The sequence below is a fragment of the Phalangium opilio genome, unplaced genomic scaffold (assembly GCF_054372755.1).
Source record: "Phalangium opilio isolate 3A_F unplaced genomic scaffold, DU_Popi_V2 ptg000003l_1, whole genome shotgun sequence".
In the NCBI taxonomy this organism is placed as follows: domain Eukaryota; kingdom Metazoa; phylum Arthropoda; class Arachnida; order Opiliones; family Phalangiidae; genus Phalangium; species Phalangium opilio.
This window is the reverse complement of record NW_028324145.1, coordinates 5,320,669-5,342,944: the sequence shown is the minus strand read 5'-3', so window position 1 is coordinate 5,342,944 and position 22,276 is coordinate 5,320,669. Positions and strand designations below refer to the sequence as shown.

Sequence of the window (22,276 nt, the reverse complement as noted above, 5' to 3'; positions counted from 1 at the left end):
TTAATTGAAGTTATCGGTGTGTTTTCATAAAACGTGTGTTAAATTGACCCAATTGACGTCATGATAATTCACGCAGTATCTGGTCATTATTTAAGTCGAAAATAAACCCTAGAATATATGATGAAGGAACATACGAACGTGTTTCTCCAATAGATACCCTAATTATTCAACGCTCGGCGACAGATTAAGACATACGTTAATCCCCAACGACTAAATGCTATATAACTACGTGGGATACTAGTCCTACGACACCCCGTATCTATACTGTCAGAAGTAGGATGAGACTAGAAGTAAAGAGCTCTCTAGCATTGGTAATAGATCCTGGCACTAGTGAACAAATTTGAGGATTTTATGCCGCTTCCATCGCGCCTACACTAGAGAGAAAAAAATTGGTCGAGTTCTAAAAACATTTCCTACCTCCTTCCCCTCAACCTAAAGCCGCGGAACACGGACGCGGGTGCTTGAATCTAGTTCGGCCGTCTACCACCGCGAGCGTCTCACGTTTTTTAGGAGAGAAAATTCAGAAACCGCTACCAGAGGGCCAACGGTTGGTGTGTTATATTCACTTTCGCCAAGTGAAGAATTTGGTTACCTTGATACTTCTAGTCCCTTATCCTACTTTTGATACTGTGTATCTTTAAAATAAGAAGCTTATTCGAAACTAATTCCCTTAATGTATTTAAATTGAACAAAGTTTATTTTAACTTTAGTTTCGGAATGTAAATAATTAATAACTTTACGTTAATATTAAATTAACATTTTGTTGACTTAAAACTTTGGAACCGTGTTTAATTTAGTATATATATAGATAGGCTGGAAGGAATTAAAGGGTTCATTAATTTTAAATTTAAGTTACAATATAATTCGCAAATTTTAATGGATAGAGTATAGCATATAAATTGATCATTAAATTTTGGCTGGAAACATATTGCATACGACGTAGTTGTGACGTTGCATTTCCGCTTTATTTATACAGGGTGTTTCTGATAAGTCTGCTATAAATTAAGGGGATGTGGATGTTCTTTGGGAAATCGATGTTTAGTCGAAAATGTAACTTCTATGGCATTTTACCCTAAGTTATTCAATTCAATAATGTAGTGATTTCAGTGTTTTAGAGATGACCCCTTAAATAAATTAGAAATCATTGTCTAAATCAGTTTCTTAATTAAATTTAAGGGTCATCCCTAAAACACTACAATCCTAACTAGAAAACAGTGTCCCTTAGGGCAAAATGAAGATAGAAGTTGCATTTTCGACTCAAAATCGAACTAACCAAAGAACATCCCCCTTAATTTATACCAGGCTTATCAGAAACTTCCTGTATACGTGCAATACAGCATCGCACGGTGCACTGAGGAGTTAGCAAATGTCAGTCTCGAGCTACGGATATTTTCGACCAGATAACGCCATCTAATTAATAACCTCTTAAATTGAGGGTTAATTTTATTTGCCATTTTCGAGATATTTCGATTTTCAAATACGCTTAATTTTCATTTTTTTATGAATGTAAAATTACAATAACTTTCTTTTTTAATTAAATTTTAACGCTACCATCTAGGCCTACCTAAATACAAAGCTTTAATTTATAAGTTTGAAATTGTAAAAGGCCACAAGCGGTGCAGATATCGGCTCTGATCCCTCGAATCACTCGCTTGAGTCGCTTAAAGAAAGAATATTCAGTAACTCATAAATATGTTAGGTCACAAGTTCATAAGATATGTTCCAAAAGTTTGTCACTGGTTACTGAGAACTTGTCATGAAGTGACGATGATGAAACGTCATAGATTCTCATAAAGCGACGCCTGGTGAGGCGCTCACTGTCAAAGGCTTAGTACAGACTAAATAGGAAAATGGACTGCAAAACCGAGTGTAGTGAATTCTCGCTCGTTCTCGAATTAGCTCTCAGTAAGTCTCTATTGCATTACGAAGTATAGGAAGTGTCATCCTTATGGAACATATCTTAAAAACTTATGTCTCTCAAAGAACTCTTATATGGTGGGTCACTTTTCCTTTGAACTTCTAAGAACCGTTCTTATTGGCTTCAAATTTTCTGAATTTCTTATAGTAGGTATTGAGTAGTCGAGCTTCTTAGTTACGATCACGTGACATTTCTATACGAAAATTGCCAAGATACACTCGTAACATATATACAAAAGTTACCGAAATAGAACCTGCGTGAGACGACATAGGATATTTCCCAAATGTTTGAAGAATTGACGGAAGAAAAAAAAGTCTATTTACGTCCACAAAATTGGATTCTCTAAAACTTGTAACCCGATGCACACACACATACACACACACTACATGGATAGAAATTCACTTCAACGAGGAAACGGGATCGAATTTTATCCTTGGTGCAATCCTCAAGAAATCCACTTTCATTTCTTTTGATACTTTATACTTCTTCGTCTAAAGTTGCAATAGGTTACTCGCGATATTAAGTGACATTTTCAATTTCAAAGCTCTATGAATTTTTTTTATGTTAAGGGTGGGGGGCAAAGTTGAAAGGAAAAGGTAAGAGTTAAATCTTTAAAAGAACGGGCTTTTTCTAAATACAAGAGGAAAAAATATTTAAAAAATAAATAAATGATCTCTTATTACGAAATGATTAGCATTTAATTAGTCTTAAAAATAATCAAGGACTACTGTGCCATCCGCCATTGGTTTAGTGGCGTCTGCTAAATCGAACCTCTTACCCCTCTACCTCACCCATTCCTCTCTCAGCCTGTAAGAATACAACCAATCCGGTATGGGTAATAGGTTCTGGGTAGCAGACGCCATCCCCATACCTACAACATTGGCTCTGTACCCCAATCTACGGTAAGCGCCATCCGCCATTGGTTTAGTGGCGTCTGCTAAATCGAACCTCTTATCCCTCTACCTTACCCTTACCTCTCTCAGCTTGTGAAAATTCAACCAATCCCGTATGGGTAACAGGTTCTGGGTAGCAGACGCCATTCCCTTACCTACTACATTGCCTCTTTACCGCCATCTACTGCAACGAAGTCTTCCCAGCATCCTCGGCGTTTAGGTAGGGTAGTGTGGAACGGAATCCTTTGTCTCTTACCTGTTGGAGAAAGGTTTAAAGGGAGAATGAAATGGTCTGAATCAAAGGACGCGAGCTTTTAATCGCGGAATAAAGCACGTGAAGTGTCGTTCGCCAATTGGTCACTCATTCACGTTATTTTTTTATTATTATAAAAAGCTGTATATTAGGCTTAGGAAGTCACTTTTGAAACTGCAAAAATTATGGAAAATTAACCGAAAGGTTTCGGTTTAAGTCCTATTAATTATTTTGATGTTATTTTATCAATATAAGTGGATAAAAAAGTTATTGTCAGATCATTTCATTTTCCCTTTAAACACTAGTTTATTATGTGCACAGTTTATTTTTTCTGTCTGCATACGATGCTAAAAATTACACTCAAAAATAGTATTCCTTAGATCTGATCTAGCACCCTTGTATAAAACACTCATCACCCCTAAAATCTCCATGGCTTAGTTTTAATCTAAGTTAGTTTTTATTTAATTAATATTAAATTATAAGAACCGTAATCCTGAATATAAAAAACTGTGAAGTTACAACGCTGTTTCCATTTTCCAAGATGGGTAGGGTCGTTTTTTTTTTTGTAATTCCCCTGAAAAAGGATTAACGTTAGATTATTCTAGCTCTTTGATCTTATAGCAGTTCGTTCGTTGTCTTTGCTTCAATGTTTGCGGATAGCTCACTTCCAATGTTATCTTTGGCAAACCCTTTTTTCTCTTAAGGTTTTTCCCCCTTCCCCTGTTGACTTAAGGCTATAAGCTAAGCCTTGGCTAACTTTATCTGTGCTAGGATAGGTTCTCGCTTCGTTTAATTGGGTCTCGTTGGGATTCCTTCGTTATTGGATTTTCTTGTCCACCTCCGCCAACTCACCCTACGTCCGATATTGGCTGAATTTTTTTGTTTTGTACAGGGAAATTTAGTTTTATGTATGGTCCCTGTAGCTAATTTTTACTATTGTTAAACTACGATAATTAGTAACTATCACTTTTAATCCAAAATTATATTTAATTATTGAATTTTCTAGCTATCCTCTTCTCCCTAAATTTGAAATGAGTTGTATTAAATCAAGAAGCGATATCTAGTTTACTAGCGAGATGGTATAATTTCGCCACATTTCTAGCTTATCTCCAGTCCAAACGTAGGTCCGGAGTTAATCCCCGCCCCTCTAAATTGCAACCAGCATCTCAATGGTTCTTGAAAACTCACGTCAGCGCGACGCGAATGACGATGACGAAAATTACGTATTTTCCGACTGAGGAGATGCGAAATAGCCCGGCCTCCTTTTAAGTCCCCCCTTGTATTTTGAAAGGGGGACTGGGACTATGGTGCGAGAGTACTTAGGCATCTTAAATCTTCTCCCTAGTAAACTAGATATCCCTTCTTGATTTAATTAAAAGATATGAAAATTTAGTTTTATGAATAGTCCTTCTTGCTAATTATCCTATTTTTAAAATAAGTTAATTAATATTAATCGATATTTTAATTTAAATTGATCGATGTTAAAATTTTCTTAATCCATTTTTCCCCTCTACGCCTATATGGATGGTCCCTTTTTGCTAATTATCCTATTAGTAAAATAAGCTAATTAATAACAATCGATATTTTTAAATGAAAATTATCGATATTGGATATTTCTTAATCCATTCACTTCCCCTATACGTCTATATTAATGGTACCTGTTGCTTTATTAATTATCCCATTGGATGATTTGCTAATTATCCTATTAGTAAAATAAGCTAATTAATAACAATCGATATTTTTAAATGAAAATTATCGATATTGGATATTTCTTAATCCATTCACTTCCCCTATACGTCTATATTAATGGTACCTGTTGCTTTATTAATTATCCCATTGGATGATTAAGAACAATTGATTATTGTTATTGAATATGATCGATTTTGAATTCGTCACCCCCACCCAAGTCCCATATTTTTGAACTTCATGAGCAGGAAAATTTACTTTTATGAAAGGACCCTGTTTGCTAATTATCCTATGTTAAAATAAGTTAATTAATAACGATCAATACTTTTTATTGAAAATGAAAAACATTGAAAATATAATTAATTAACAATCTAAAGTCTCTCTCAATTGGGACCGTTCGTAAAGTACGTTACGCTCTAGGAGGGGATGTCAAATACTGCAATAATGAAATGGTAATGCTACTAAATAAGGAACAGGGGGTTTAGTAATTCAGTAAAATAGTTTAAAACGTAATTTAGGAACAGCCCCTATCAAGATTAGTAATTAAATACCCTTATCGTATAGACATGGACGTTAATTCGTAATTAAGTCCAATTTAATTCGATAGTTTTGAATCGTGTATGTGAATGTATGTTTGTGTTTGTGGTTTATTTAAATCCACTTTTTAAATTATTTTAAAAATGAAGAAATTTGGTGCGCACGTATAACATGAATTTATTCAATTTTGTTTTTTTGAAATATTGCTTATATTTATCTCTTCTTTATGAATTTATGGACTTCCCCCTTTAATCTAAATTAATTTAAACATAAATTAATAATAAATAAATAAATAAACAAATAAATTAAATTATTTAATTCGTTGAAAGTTTTATAAATTTTATAATTTTTTTTTGGTTTGTTTTGGTTTTGTAGTCAGGAAGATCTTCTTTCTTTTAATTTTTTTAATTTTTTAATTTCAAAATCCGATAATTGTTTTTAATTAGGTTAATTTTTTTAAATATATTTAATTTATTTTTTTCTTTATATTTACATAAAATATAATATATCACATAGTAAAGATTGGTTTTGGTTTTCATTTGTTTTTAAATTCACATGCGAGTTTAAATTTTGGTTGTTTATTTTTTTTTTGGACTGGAAATTGAAGATCTATTAAACAATTCGCAATAATGACGTCATAGACTAAAATAATTTGTAAATTTTTTTATAATAAATATATATGTATGTATATATAAATAAAATAAATTAGCAGTAAAATTGTTCGTAAAAATGCATTTGACTTGAATTATCAAAATTTGAACTTGCATATGGGAAATATACTCAAGTTTTTTTATAAATAACAACGTAAACAAAAACAAAATATATGTTTTTACCATTTTTTCTTAAATCCTCCTTTTTGTTTTAATACGACCACGACAATTTTAAATTTCATATAATTTTTATTAATTTTAAATTTAGAATCTTTGGTTTTTATGGAACGAACAGATAATATATAGAATTTATGTTAAATATCCATTTTTTAAATAACATTTAAGAATATATTTTATTTTATTCGACTTTTACAGCAAGGCTTAAATGAATTTTATTTTTCTCGTCTAAATTTCCCGCGTTAGATTGTCAACGGTAGATTTTGTTTTGTTAATCGATTAATTTGCTCGTAATCGATTAAATCTCCCCTTTCTGCATTTTTTTAGAATAATACATTGACATTGGCTGACGTTATAATAATCGTTGTATCGAGAAATTAATCGATTATATAGTCGCAAAAATTAATTATCCATAATCAACTAATTAATCTAATCGTTTAAATTTTCTCGTCAACCGATTAAATTTCCTTAATCAACTAATTTAATCGCGTAATTTATCTCGTTAATCGATTAAATCTCCATAATCAACTAATTAATTTAATCGCTTAATTTTCTCGTTAATCGATTAAATCTCCATAATCAGCTAATTAATTTAATCGCTTAATTTTCTCGTTAATCGATTAAATCTGGTGTCACGATTGTTAGAATAATACAAAACTGACTTACGTCATAATAATCGAGAAATTAATCGATTATTTCATCCTCTCTGAATTTTAATATAATGAACTTAAATTTGATTTATATCTAATCGTATAACTACCGTAACGATTTTTTTGATTCTATTCGACTAAGTCTTATACGTTATCTTAACGACTAACCGGTTAAAATTACATAATTTAAAATGATTTAACTAAAAAACTATACTTAAACTAATCATGTCGATTTTAGCGCGTAGCCATGTTTTTTTTTTCTTTGATGATTTTAGGGGGACTTTTGTTTAGGTGTTTTTTTGTTGTTGCGTTTTCTTATTAAATATTTAGTCCATAAATCCCGTGGAAACCAATTTATCGAGAAATAATTTGACATCTCCAAGTTCGGAATCGCGTACACCTAGAGCTCGTAGCGTACCAGAATCTCCTGATTCCACGGCCAATAATACGTTCCTCAAATGTTCCAAGTCTGATCTCATCAAATGCAAAGCCTTGCCGAAATCCTCCAGTGTTTCGCTTTCTTTAATTAACAAAGAAAAAGAAAGGAAGAGAACAAAACAAAAAAAGTTATTAATTTTCAAAGATTAATTATCGTAGACTCTACCGTAATTAAGAGAAAATCAATTAAGAATTTATGCAAATATACGCTTCATTGATTACTAAGTAGGTGGCCGGCTAGACTTATTTAATGTCTTTTTATATTATAACCGAGGGTGCAAACACACTGTTTATACCAAGAAGCGATATCTAGTTTACTAGGGAGAAGTTATAAATTCGCCACATTTCTAGCTTTATCTCCAGTCCAAACGTAGGTCCGGAGTTAATCCACGCCTCTAAATTACAACCAGGATCGCATTGTTTCTTGAAAACTCACGTCAGCGCGACGCGAATGACCAAAATTACGTATTTTCCGACTGAGGAGAGGCGAAATAGCCTGCGGCCTCCTTTTACGTCCCCCCTTTTATTTTGAAAGGGGGACTGGGACTATGGCGCACGAATACTTAGGCATCTTATACCTTCTCCCTAGTAAACTAGATATCGCTTCTTGGCTCTACTGAATTCTGAGGATCTGTTTAGAGACCCTTGGAGTATCTGCACCCTCGACAAATCCTGATGTAATAAGATTGAAGAAAAAATAATCGGTATAGAACCACCCAAGTGTTTATGAAACAAATGATTAAATAAGCTCAGTTCGGTTCTATTCATTAAAATATTCCTTCCGGCCTCTTTTTTTGGAGAGGGGTTGGGGGGTTATCAGTATTTTCGTAAGCTCTTTTAACTAAAAGCATAAATAGCGATCTAAAATTGATTAACGACTATGTGTACCTTTTTCAAGCCGCTTATTTCCTACACCGCGCTATCATATTAAAGTTCTGAAAACTCGCCCACGTAGAAATTTTGGTAAAATTTTTATCGCATCCAAGTCACGTTCAAATCTATATAGCTTGAAGTTGACACTATCCGCATACCTGAGATACCTAAGCCTCCTAAATAATTTCAGGAATAGTTAGGCTTAACTATGGCAAGGCTTAAGATTTTCAGATAAGCTGTTGGCCCAAATTGCGCCAAGGCCTATGGCTTAATATTTTCCCGCCTAAATAAGTTAAAAAGACCTTAGGCCTAACTTCTATCTAACTCTTAGAACTTTTAGGTTTAGGATTTTTCCACCTAAATAAGTTAAAAAGAAGTGCTTAGGACTTTTAGGTTTGGATTTTCGCGCCTATAAGCAAGTTCGAAAGCATTTAGGCCTTGGGTACCTTTCTATAAGACCAGTTTCTGTTTGTGGGGCGACAATTAACACTGTGGAAGGCCGAGTGAACATAAATCAATTTATAGCTTTCTAAAGCTTCTCACTGTTAATCCGTCATTAACAATCTTAACACGCTCAGGCTTAGAGAAAAATAGTTCAGAAAGAAATGTTCACGAAGGATTTTATCGCTTTCAAAAACGTTGATGGAAAATGTGATTTAATTAACGAGTTGGTTTGCGCTTTGCGGTTCTAATTAAAACTACCTTCAACAGAAATATATTTTTTTTGTCCGCTTTCTCCTTTTTTATTAAGGCCCACCCATTAGCAACCCACGATTTTATCAAGAATTAATTTTTATAGCTGGATCTATAAAAGGGGCGGAGTTTTGTCAGAAAGTGTTGTTTCGACGTCACAAACGCATCTAGTCTTTAATCGTCCAATCACCGCCGAGCTTTTCATCTCTCGTGCGTGGTAAATAGTTTTAGAAGCTACCTGGTAGCTTCGCGCAGCTTGTTAGTCACGTGTATCTGATGACGTCAGTCCAGCAAAGTTCAAAAGAGTACGATCTTTTATAGATTCCAACAAAATAATTTTCTCAAAATTTAATTTCAAAATGGGTTTTTGATCAAACCGCCGCTTTGACCGAGTCACGTATTACGGAATCTAAATTATTACTTTGAATTTTTATGGCTTGAAATTTTCTATTCATATATTTGAGTTTATGTTTTAAATTATAATTAAATTGAACTAGATAGGTTTCAAAAATCAATTTTCCTTAACAAAATATACAAGTTAAAACCAATGAGATAGATAGAGTTACAATTCAAATCGGCTTACCACGAAACACTTTGTTTTTATCAAGGAAGTTTATCAAAACATGACAGCGCCATCTGTGAGCCTCTAGCGGAACTAATTACAACTTTTACTCGCTTATTTGCAATCAGAAACATCGTTATGATTTTTATTTCATCTATTTATTAGATTAAAAAGGACGAGTTTTTATTATTTAACTCGCGTATTTTATTTAACAACTTTAATAAACTAGCTTGACAGCTTGTTACGCAGATTATAGCAGCAGACGGTAATAAAAAAGTTCTTAGGGTGGCGCCACCCGTATTTGATAAAGATTCATGCTCGACAAAAGGTGTATTGCGAAACGTCGATCTTGAGATCTGACGTTGTGACTCTAGGTTTAAAATATATATTCTATCTCATTGGTTAAAACACAATTATATCTAAATTAAACGTATGACTTGCAATTAATCATACGCTCTAATTGTTTTAAGTTGTCTAATTTGCAAATGCAGGACACTATATTACGTAAGTTCGTACACACTGACCACGCATTCTAATTTTACCATCATTACTAGGGCAATTTCGTATGGTAACTCAGGCAACCAGCGTAATAAGCTGACTTAAGGTTTAGAAACAAGCTATTTGGGGGGTTAGGGTTTCTTTTTTTTTTTCTTCTTCATTTTCCAGTACTGACTAGCCTGAAATCGATTTGCCCAGTTTAATGAGGTGGCCATTGAGCACCCGGGGAACTGACGATGCGGGATAGACCTAGCTAGACCTGGCCTGGCAGAGTTATCCAGGCGTCTGAGCGCGGCGATAGAGAGCGCAACCCCGTGTAATTCCATGACCCAACCGACATTAATACGGCTTAGATAAACGTTATTAAGATCCAATCTTTCCATACTTTGCTAAGCCTTTGCAGTTTGGTTTTTTTCGCTTTGGCGCGCGCGGGCTATCCTGTTAAGCCTTGTTTTCTAAATATCAGTTAATTTACGGGACTGTGTTTGTAAGCGTGGATTATTCCTTGAAATTAAGAGTGGAATTTCGCAAACATTTAGGGGCTAGTTCGCACTAGAAATGGGGAATGGTTAAATTGCTACGAGTTTAATCATTAATTATGAATAAATTCAATAAAATATGAATTAAGTTGCCGTTTCGTTGGTAATTAAAGTAATTAAGTAGAGTAACAAGGGCTGGAGCCTCGTATTCGCTAGAGATGTGAAATGGTTTTTTTTTTAAATTGGGGAGCAAATTACCAATTAAAATTTAATTCAATATAAATTAAATTGCCTTTTAAAGTAATTTAGGTTTTTGAGTACGAAAAATACTAACATTATTAATAAATGCAAATTCAGCTAAATCAACGGAATATTTTAGCTCTATAAATAATTGGTTCAAATTAGGGTTTGCATTTAAGCGTTATGGTTGTGATTTTACTAACTAAGCTACCCAATTCTGTCCTGCTGTTTAAGTGACTTCAAACCGCCAAAACGTTTCCTGCATCTATTTAAACACTAAATTGTCTTTTTGAACCCATCAATCTGTATGAAATATCTGCATGATGTTGTTTCTAAAAAACTAACCGTTCTTACAACTTTCAAATTCAGTGAAACCATGGTCAATTAGGGGTTATTCATAAAGCTTAAAATGTTACGGGTCAAGCATATGATGTTATTATCAGGCTTAATATTTAGGGGCTCGTCTTCGTCCCAACTCTCAATCTTGCGAAGAACTCAACCAAACCACGTCTAATGAACCTTCCCCTAGTGTTACCATAAGTTTATAAGAAATGTTCTAGAAGCAGGGTTGGCAACTACCTATCCAGTCCGGTTTAAACCACATGGTTTAATCCGGATTAATCCACTTAAAAAAATCCACCTAAAATATCCGGCTTAATTATGAATGGGGAAAAATCAAATTTGTGCCATAAAAATAATTAAAATACAACCAGAAACAATTAAGGCAAATATACATGAAGCGATAACTAAAGATTATTTATTATTAATGATAAAACTAATAGTTATGTTACCAGTTACTGTCCAGTTTCAGCTTACAATATTTTACCAGTATCACTCGAACTTAAAGCATAGCGTGGTTCCAGTGGATCCCCTACAGGTTGACTTTCCTTACGAACTCCAGTTTTGGCTTGGGAAAGCTAGAGGCATTTGTGGGCAGGATTTATACGTGCATGTATAAATCCCGCCCACTAGCCTTTGCCAAGCCAAACCCGGAGTTTAGAAGGAAAGTCCCTTGTAAGGGATCCACTGGAGCCGCGCTAGTGTTAGGCTCGTGCACTCAGGAAAGAAATAGATTTCATGAAAACATTTTAGCAGTTAAACGATTTTATATTGGAACCGAGGCTAGGGGTCGGGTCGGGGAGTGCCCCAAAACTTAAATAAGAGCTAAACAGAAGTACTTTGCCTTCAAAAAAACCTAAAATGACTCATTTTTTAAAAAATCCGGATAAATCCAATAAAATCCGGTTTAATCCAAAAAAAACCACTGGTCTGGATTTTATTCAAATTATCCGGATTTTTGCCAACCCTGTCTAGAAGGAATGACACTTCCTATACTTTGTAATGCTTGAGACTTAATGAGAGCTAGCTCAAGAACGACAAGCGAGAATTGACTGCACTCGGTTTTGCAATCCATCTTCCTAATCAGTCTGTACTAAGACTTTGACAGCGCCGCACTAGGTGTCGCTTTACGAGAGTCTATGACGTTAGACCTACGTCACTTCATGACAAGCTCCAGTTTGTAACCAGTGACAAACTTATGGAACATATCTTATGAACTTACGGTGTTACTGATATAAACCATGTGTTGTTTAGCAAATCAAAATGAGAAATTAATTCTGACTGTGCATAAAGAACGAACAAAGAAACCATTTTCTCAAATACGTATATAACATTTTAAAATCCAATTAGGTAAAAAAAATAGGCTACTTCCTTATGTATTACTGCCCCTTGAAAAATAAGTTTCAAAACAAATCCTGACCTTATAAACGTCCGTTGCGTTAGTGTCATTAACTTTCGTTTTTCAAATCCATATGGACTTTTTCATTTAACCTTAGATCTGGCTTGTATTTCATACATGTATTTTTAAAGCTATAGATAAGCCCAGCGGGGCTGTTTTAAATATGCACAAAAGACGCTTTTACTTTTTATATAAAATAGGGTCGATTTTTGCTTATATCGAGGGGCTAGTCATTCGCCAAAATTTTGTACACCTGATTTCTAATTCCGATTATTACTGAACGAATTCCTTGATTTCTGTGATTACGATCATTTTAGGTGATTTCCATAATCTTTACGCTGATTTCCCGTTATTGCTGCAGATTACCTGTGATTTCTGTTTTTGAATTCCAATGGTTTTTTTTTGGTGAATGCCGTGATTCTTCGTGAATTTCGATGAATGCAGTGATTATTTCTATTACAACTGATTACAATTTTTATTTTGGATTTTCCGATTTCCTCCGTTGATTATGCGTGATTATTTCACGAAATGTGTGATTACAAGTAAATCACGTGGTCATTTCTGATTTTCTCAAAATTCCACATGATTTCCAGTGATTATCGGAGATTTTTGATTACCCACGAAAAAATTTTATAAGAATTCTAGAAATCATGTAATCGATTTTATGAGGTTTTGTACACATGGTTATTCAAGTGAGTAACCCCTCGGCTTATATTTATATATAGTTAAAAGGAACGCGCTCGCGTGCGTGTTTGTAGTAACCAAAAATATCAAAGGTGAACTTATAATAGCGGGTTTGTCGTAACGCTTCAATAGAATGTGTGGAAGATTTTAACGAGAGAATAATGTTAAGAAAATACATTAGATTTTATTTTGCTCACTACTATGAGTTTGTTTTGTTGTATTTTTGTAAAATAAAGCTGGTAGGCCTATATATTCACAGGATACAGGATAAGTCTGATAAGTGTGCCATAAATTGAGGGGGATGTTCTTTGGGAAATCGATTTTGAGTCGAAAATGTAACTTCTGTCTCCATTTTGCCACAAGGGCCACTGTTTTCGAGTTATGATTTGATAAGTGTTTTAGGGATGGTCCCTTAATTAAATTAGAAATAATTGTCTTTCACATGTTACACAAGGAGACCTGACTCACTAGGTGAGTCTAAAGCCAGGCCTCCTTGTGTAAATGGTATGAATCTTTCTAGTCTGTGAACTACTTCTATCTCCATTTTGTTTGACCTAAGGGACACTGTTTTCGAGTTATCATGATTTGATAAGTGTTTTAGGGATGACCCCTTAATTAAATTAGATGAATCATTGTCTAAATCAGTTTCTTAATTAAATTTAATTAAGGGGTCATCCGTAAAATACACCATCCAATCTTAACTCGAAAACGGTGGCCCGGAATTCAAAATAGATAGAAGTTACATTTTCGACTCAAAATCGAATTCCCAAAGAACATCCCCCGTAATTTATGGCAGACTTATCAGAAATACTCTGTATGTATAAATGTATAAAAGTAAGCTTTGTTTGACAAGAAAAATTCACATCGATCGATATCTTCTTTCTCTTTTTGCTTAATATCTCCGGAGATACTATTTCTCTTCACTATATAAGCGTACTTCAATATTTAAAGGGCATTGCAACTAACTATAGAAGAGATAGGGAAGCCTGAATAAGGTGGTGGTTTGTGTAGTTTGAAAGTAGGGGGGAACGATTTGTTAAATCCGACAGGGGGAGCTCAAATGCGCTCCAATTTCCAAATTTAACGTCAGCACAGTTGTGTCTTAACCATTAGGACAGATGGGCATTTGCTCAAGGGCCCCATTATTTACATATATTTATGTGAATAAGGGGCCCTGGGCACTGCGTTGCCCGGGGGCAATAAGCCGCTTCGATCTAACTAACTAAGAGGGGAAGACACGGGGGTATAACTTTGCCTTTCATCCCGCTTTTCGGCACCTGCGCTCTAGGCGTTTTGGGTCTAGACTCCAGAGAATACGCAGAGACGGCTATGGGTCAACCCTCTTGTATGTCTCGATACTGAGGGTTGCCTACCCCCTTTTTTACATCGAACACTTTGAAAGAACCGGAACAGCTCACTAAAAATGCGTTCAACAACAGTAACAACTTATGACGTAGCGTTGCCAAAATTAACATTTTATACAGAGAAAAAACCGAATTGTTTTTGCTTTGAAGGTTGTTGAACGCAGCCTTGTTCTTTTATTGGTCCTATTAGAACGGTCAGTTGCACTGAACGCAACATTGAACCACTCCCGTTCTCTTCCCCTTCCCAACGGCTAAAGGTCAGTTCCGTTAGAATTATATAACTCTTCCCTCTCTGACGCAAGCACCTGATTTGTGATTGTGGATTGGTTAGAACGGTTAGTTACACTGAACGCAACTGTGAACCCCCGTTCTCTTCCCCTTTCTCTACGGCTAAAGGCCACTTACGTTAGAATTATATAACTCTTCCCTCTCCCTCTCTGACGCAATCATCTGATTTGTGACGGTAGATCTCCTTACGTAACGCCTTGTCAATTTATTTACTAGAGTGTGAAAACTCATGAAACAGTTTGCAATTTTCTCTTGAATTTTCAACAAACATATTAACAAGTTGCACAAAAGCCCATCCATTTATTTTATATAGAATCGAGTGTATATTGAAAGAAGAAGGGCCCCCTCCCCTCCGCTTAGGGCGTTTTCTCTCTTTTCTTTCAAAAACTTAAACTTCATCTTGACTTTTATCTTTCTTATCTTTACTTCCCCCTCCTTATGTTAAATCGGTTCGATCACGGATGAATTCAGATGGGAAGGAACAAAGATGGAGAAAGATAGAGAGGAGTCTGCTACAGAATTCAGAGATGGAGGGATGTAGAGAGCGGGAAACAGAAGTTACGGGGACCCTAAGGGCGCATGCTTCTTAAATATTTTTTTTGTAAAGTACCTTCTCCACAAAAGTGTCACGATCTCTCTATTCTATTTATTCTTATTTTTTTCTTTTTTTGGTTCACTTTTAGTCCTTCGTATAGAACCTCAACAAGTTTAATACAATACATGAAAAAGGTCTCAAATATCTTCAAAACACTTTAAAGATTTAGTACCGAGAACCGATAAGAAAAACATTGCCCTATTTTTTATATTTTATTTTTTTTCTTTCAAGAAATAAGGTTAGGTATTCTTTTTTAAAAACAAAGGTTTAATGGAATCGTTTCGTATTTCGTAAGATATTATACAGGGTGTTTCTAATAAGTCTGTTATAAATTAAAGTGTGTTTTCTTTGGGTCAAACTGCAGTGGAAAGTGAAAGTCAAAGAACATTTGGTCTACAACATTTATTTACGGTGTTGGTATGGGTTCCAAACATTGGTTGGGGGCTTAAAAACAACGGAAGAGTCATACATGTGGAGCAGAACGTATCAGCCTTCAATAATCTCCAATCTAAGAATGTTATCCGCTCAGTTGACCCAAATAACACGCCTGTTAATTTGTGGCAGTATTATTTGGTATTATCAGAAACGCCCTGTATAACCAAACCCGCAAGATGAAATTTCGAATTTCGAATTCCGTGGCAGTTAAAACTGTTCTTATAAAAATAGACTATGAAGGTTTCTTGGGGTTTTTTTTCCTGGCTCTGTATATAGGTATCTAACCATTAGATTTTCATTGAATATCTGACGAGAAAATCCCTAAAGCGAAACCCAGGCGGCGTGCACGGTAGAAAATTCTTTGAATAATTTATTTTTTAATCTGGTTTCAACTCTCACCCCCTATAGTTGAGCGATTGCGATTTTGAAAAGCAAAATAAAAAAAAAGCTAAAAGAGGATTTTGAAATGGAAATCCCAACTTTTGGGATTGGGAATACTTTTGAACTGTTTATATGTTTTAAAAATCTATATGTAGTTTTTAGACTGGGAGGATTGATACCAGTTACACCAATAGACCACGCTACTTGGCCTATAAAGTGTGGTACCAAGTAGTCTGGCCTCCTGGTGTAAATGGTAACAATACTTCTAGTGTCAAAACTGTGTTTTGAGAAGAAGTTAAGTTGAAATCCAGAAAACCTTTCATGGAATTTTGACAAGAAAGACGCTATAATTTAACCCCGTCCCAAGAAACTTGGAACCTTTCTTCATATCGTGGGTGTTGGTTCAGTTACGTATCATCTTAGGATTTGTTCGCACTATATTTTGCTTCATCCCTTTCCCCTGGATTTAAATAACTGTATCTTACCGGATAGAGCAACGGCGACTCTCTGAACTCCACCAAGAGGCGCTAGAGCATCCCTGGCCTTTTTCCCAAATAATTTTTCCAAGTAATTGGGTCCGTGGTTGCTGAGAAGGGTTTTAAGGATGCTGGATGTTTCTTCGACGGGAGGTCTTTTGGCGGCGGTGCATAAACGGGAATCTTCGTCGTAGCCGTCGGGGCAATCCCGGGCTCCGTCGCACAAATATTGGATCGAAATGCATGCGCGTACCAAACCGTGGCTTGGACACTGGAAGGGCTCCGTTGGGTGGCAACGAGTTGGTTCTGAAATACAGTTAACCTATCATTAGTCTCGTTCTACGAAAAGAAATCTTCAATAGCTTCGATATCAAAGTTTCTTTCAGTTGAAAAAGCAAATTTTTGGGGTGGATCAACTAATTGCTTCCAGTTGTCACCCAATATTTTTTAAAACCATTCCTTGGAATCAGTGACACCCTAGTGTTAGAAGTTTATTAAACTGGTCCTCACTTGGTTTTCTTATAGATTTGCTATTAATAAACTGGTTTTGAACTAAGGACATGTGCTATTTCCCCACACTGGTTTTTCACCATTTATGTGTTAAACCTAGAGGACGTACATACTTTCGTAGCAGACGATATTTTCAATTTTAATTAAATAATTTTGCCATAATTGCTTATTGCTCTGTGGCAACTCCTGTCTGATCTGACGTCATTCTTAAAGCTTTTGAGTTGCATCATCTCCATTATAATATTTCTAAGAAAACTATGTGTGGGAAACCACAGCAAAAAAGACTCTCTTGGGAGTCTCTATGGGAATTATCGGTGACGTCATCCTCTATACACATTGTTAATTGTTTACACAGGGCCTAACTCCACTAGACAAAGCAAGCTTAGATTCAAAAAGCTCGGTACTTGTTGTGGATATTTATAAAACGTGAAAGATTTATGGCGTTTTCCAATTATTGCTAGCTCTATTTGTGTGTTCCATTTGTCGCAACCGATATCAACTCGGAGCTAGTTTTGTACATTTCTTTTAACTCTGAGATCGCTCTAAATTATATGAAGTATCGACAAATTCATTGTTTGGGAGTTTTCTATTTTGCAAAATGAAGAACCAAGGCTTAGAACCTCAAAATTGTTGCTTAAATTCAATTATTTTTTCCTAAGTTCTTATAACAATACATCTTTGTAAAATGGAATAATTTAAGTTTTTCAAGATGAAAAAATGTAGGGAGAATGGAGATCTTTCCGGAATCCGGGAGATTTCTGTCCGGAACTTCAATTTATACCACTACCATGCACTACGTTTCAATTATCCCTCCACTCTAAAGCTGATCAAAGCCAGAGCTATAATGAATTTAAGATTACGATCGAGCTAGAGCAAATTGGGAGCAGTCAAATGGAAAACGTCATAGGATATAAGATCTATTTTACACTATAGCGAGTCCTATATACCATCGATTATTAGGCGTATGAGATAGCAATAACCTTTTCCGATATGTACCTATACAAAACCGTGGTGTGTGGGAAGTCAAATATTTGTAAATGCAGCTATAGTGGCTTGCTCTGCATTTCAAAATGGACGAAGGTATAGACTTATATTCTACGCGAGGTAATGCAGTGTTTTTGATAAGTCTGCCTTAAATTAAAGGGTCTATTGTGTTCTTAGGGTCAAACTGCAGTGGTATGTGCATCGAATAACATGGGGTCTACAATTTTTAGTAACGGAGATATTGGCTTCCAAACATTGCTTGGCCCCTAAAACAAGGAGTAATTGATACTCTAGAAGCTAATTACAAACGCGGTTTCTTGAAACTACTTCGCAAACCAACTTAAAGTGGGTTTGAAGGTTAGTTTCTACTTTTCAGGGATATTTCACCTGGGATGAGATTAGTATTAAGGATATTTTCGCTTTCCTTAGCAGGCAACACTAAGGGGAGTCCTAGCAGAGCTTCGTTATGTGTGAACAGAGGCTGTTGAAATCGGTAATGAGAGGGTTTTATAACTAGTTGGGCAAACAAGTTCTAGCTATAGTTGTACAACACTTTAAACTGCAGTTTGACCCAAAGAACAGAGCCTTTAATTTATGGCAGACTTATCAGAAACACTCTGTATGTAAAAAAAGAGAGGAAGAGTGAGATGCAGTAGAGTTGTTATCATACCTTCTCTCTTGACACTGCCATGACGGTCGAAAAGACGCGAGAAATCAATGAGATAGGCTGCCGAGTTGGAATTGATATCGTTATTTGGGTATTGGGGAGCCAGTTCTTCCCGCTGTTCGAAGGAATTGTCTTCCGGAAGGGCGTTGGAATGATGGTGCCCTGTAACACGACGCGAAGAAAAGCGCATCTCAATACCTGGACACGAATGTATCAAAATAAACAAAAACCCACCATGATTGCTTTCTACCACTAAAAACCAAAAATTTAAAAGTAAACACATTCACATCCACAGAAAAATTCTAATTTTAAATGTAAAATGATCTTTCAAAAGGGCGGGTAGAATTTTCACATAGACAGACACAATCTCTTGGTAATACTCTATTTTCCAATTGCTCATGCGCGGCATTTTCACGTGATTTCGCATTTTATTACTTCTCTGAGTCACGTGAATTATATTAAAGGGACAGTTTTCAATACTTGAAAAATGTAAAAATTAATACTTTTGATATTTGAAAAGTTATTTCGATAAAATGAAGTATAAAATAGGCGCGTTGACATCATAACTGTGTCATTTTCTGGTGCATGTAAACGATTTATAGCTCGCTACTGACGTTTTCTTCGGGGCTTAAATTAAATGATTTTAAGTCCCAAGAAGCGATATCTAGTTTACTAGGGAGAAGGTATAAGATGCCTGAGTATTCGCGCGCCATAGTCCCAGTCCCCCTTTCACTATACAAGACCGGGCTATTTCGTCTCTCCTCAGTCGCAAAATAAGTAATTTTCGTCATTCGCGTCGCGCTGACGTGCGTTTTCAAGAACCAATGAGATGCTTGATGTAATTTAGAGGCGGGGATTAACTCCGGACCTACGTTTGGGCTGGAGATAAAGCTGGAAATGTGGCGAATATATATCTCCTCCCTAGTAAACTAGATATCGCTTCTTGATTTAAACCAAAAAAATTTCAACTACTTGAATGGCGTTCTTCTTTATTATATTATGATTTTAATTAAAGATTTAATTAAATCTATTTACACGCTACTATCCCATTTATTGAGGAATTGACTGGTTAAATTGGGTTATAGGTTAATATGATGATTTACGGAAGGGATAATGGCAAAAAGAGGCAAAAGGTCACTTATGTCGAGTTCAACTTCCGTTTCGGACCGTAAAATGGGCAATACGTTTACAATACACGCTACAATTAATTTATGTCCATTGGTCAAGAGACGATAGAGTTGATAGAGGAAGAAGGGTCTATATTTCTAAATAAGAATCATTTTGAAAACAACATGCTAATTGAAAATAAATAGCTTGGCGTTTCTTCTTTCTATGGAGAGCGTATCAGCGTGTTACTGGCAAATAAAGTATTATTTTCACGGATAAGAATAATAATTTAGGGAACCACTATCAGATGTAAAACAACAATAAATTATAGCGTACGCGAAATTAATATTAATTTAATCTTTGTTAAGATCATAACATTGAATCCATGTTTTTTTTCCCAGACCCTCCGACACAGGCTGATATTGTCTTTCCGTAGATGCTAACACTATCAAAATTCCACGTGCTATACCGTCGTATCATTATGGGGTTTACGGATAGCGTGCAAACTCTTTCTTTTAACCCCTTAGAATTACTAATAAATAAACTTTTTAGTGGAGTGGGTGATAGTTAAAACTAACAACATTCCAAGCACGTATTTTCTTCTGAATTATTGAATAGTATAGTATATGAGGATACTTAATTTGCTCTAATTATTATATTAAAAGTAAATTAAACCAAACGTTATCAATTACCAGAGGTTAGAAGATTAACGTATTCCGTATTAGAATAATATTTTAATAATTTTGTGTTTTTTCTACAAATTTCTTCCAATATTCAACGCACCTTTTAATATTCTTGTCGTTATGTAATAATTATTTTTAAGTTACCTCATTTTTTATTACCATAATGTCTCGCGAGAGTTCAGGGGTCAAAAAATGAAAGGAAACAGGGAAGCAATTTCTTAATAATCCTTACATTTTTCTTCAACTTTATACCCATAGTACCTCGCGATTCTAGAAAATATCCTTTTATAATTTTAAAGAAATTTATATTTGCTTAAAGGGGCTATAACTTAGGGATTATCTATACTTTGAGTGTTAAGACCATGATGGAATTACAACTTTATTCCAACATTCAATCCTCTTTTAATTAGTTACCTTATACCCACAATACCTCGCGATTCTATGGGAAAGAAACCCTTAAAATTCTAGAAAATATCCTTTTTTTAATTTTAGAGAAATATATATTTGCTTAAAGGGGCTGTAACTTGGGGATTATCTATACTTTGAGTGTTAAGACCATGATGAAATTACAACTTTATTCCAACATTCAACCCCTCTTTTAATTAGTTACCTTATACCTACAATACCTCGCGATTCCAGGGGGAAAGATAAACCCTTAAAATTCTAGAAAATATCCTATTATAATTTTAGAGAAATATACAGTATTTTAATTAAAGGGGCTGTAACTTAGGGATTAAGGCCTTGATTAAATTGCGGAATAATAAACTTACCAGACATCATGACCATGAGTGGTGAGGAAGGGGCGGCTCTGGCAAGAAAGACTCCATCTAGTAGACATAATAATAGTAGTAGCGCTGAGAAAGTAGTGCTCGAATTGAGTATCGTTTGAGTTTTCATGGATATGATTGTCGTTGCTCCACCGTTTTGGCTGCTCGTCGATGATCTTCTTCTAGAAGCTTGATTGTACCGATTAGAACAGTTTCCTACTATATTTCCTGAACTAGCTTCCGCAGTTTCTACTCCTTTTCCTATCCTCATGTTCATTGCTGACTTTTAAAAACTATTCTTAAATTTCTTTCTCAAATAAATTAACTTTATAAAAACTAGGATAAATAGTGCACGGTTTAAAGGATGCTGACTTGGATACTGGGTTTGCTTTGTTTAATAAATAGTCTATTTTCTCTCTGTATCCCTATTTTTGAGATTTTTAAATAATTGATGGGAAATATTGAGCTAGGCTCCCGACGTACTTATCCGTTTCGCGTTCCGAGGTGTTCTCTTCCAATGGAGCTTGGCAAAGAGGGATAATAAAGGTCTGGCTGGCTTCGCTCTGTAAGGCAAAGGTACCACGTGATCTAACCTTTTCCTCCTGTTACTCTCTCTCTCTCTCTTCTCTCCGTATTTTCTCTTCTCCGTAAGGTTTTGCGGAAGCTGCGCCTGATATTCTTACTCCCCTTTCCCCCCACAGTCCCTTCTCGACCAATCAGTTTCGAGAACGCGCGCCGCCCACTTGTAGGGATCGGAAGAGGATGACGTCACTACGATGGTGTTCTCTCTCTATGAAATATAGTTTGAAACAATTCACGTACCTTCGCTATTAGCGAATATCTAAGGTTTTTTTTTAATGAAAATGAAATATTTTTAATGTTAGTTTTTTCTAGGAATTCTTTTGCGATTATTTTATGTCTATAGGTTAGTGTGAATTTCATTATGGCGGGAATGTATACTGTAGACTTCGTGACGCGCCATTTTTACTACGCATTTAATGAATTTTGTATGATAAAGGGAAAGTTTCATGAAACTTGTCCATATAGAAA

General features: G+C 35.2%; 2 protein-coding genes across 8 annotated transcripts in view; one reads left to right on the top strand and one right to left on the bottom strand.

Moving 5' to 3' along the window:
* The window catches only part of LOC149717266 (IDLSRF-like peptide), a 221,626-nt gene that overhangs the window by 69,950 nt on the left and 129,400 nt on the right, over positions 1 to 22,276 (top strand). The window lies entirely within an intron of this gene.
* On the bottom strand, positions 7,031 to 21,730 carry LOC149717271 (IDLSRF-like peptide). Of its 2 annotated transcripts, none has more exons than XM_089837299.1 (4): positions 21,230 to 21,730; positions 18,673 to 18,867; positions 16,518 to 16,814; positions 7,031 to 7,284 (listed from the first exon to the last, which is right to left on the bottom strand). In XM_089837299.1, the coding sequence occupies exons 1-4, from the start codon at positions 21,501 to 21,503 to the stop codon at positions 7,091 to 7,093; spliced, it is 960 nt and encodes a 319-aa protein (XP_089693425.1). In that variant the 5' UTR covers positions 21,504 to 21,730; the 3' UTR covers positions 7,031 to 7,090. The 2 variants fall into 2 exon arrangements, with proteins under 2 accessions (XP_089693425.1, XP_089693431.1); XM_089837305.1 differs by having other exon boundaries at positions 18,673 to 18,831.

Excerpts from the sequence above, each read along its gene's own strand:
- LOC149717271 (XM_089837299.1), bottom strand. The coding sequence starts at position 21,503 with ATGAACATGAGGATAGGAAAAGGAGTAGAAACTGCGGAAGCTAGTTCA. Across the intron at positions 16,815-18,672 it reads TGGCAGTGTCAAGAGAGAAG|AACCAACTCGTTGCCACCCA; the intron begins GTATGATAACAA and ends ACTGTATTTCAG. Across the intron at positions 7,285-16,517 it reads AGTCGCCGTTGCTCTATCCG|AAAGCGAAACACTGGAGGAT; the intron begins GTAAGATACAGT and ends TGTTAATTAAAG.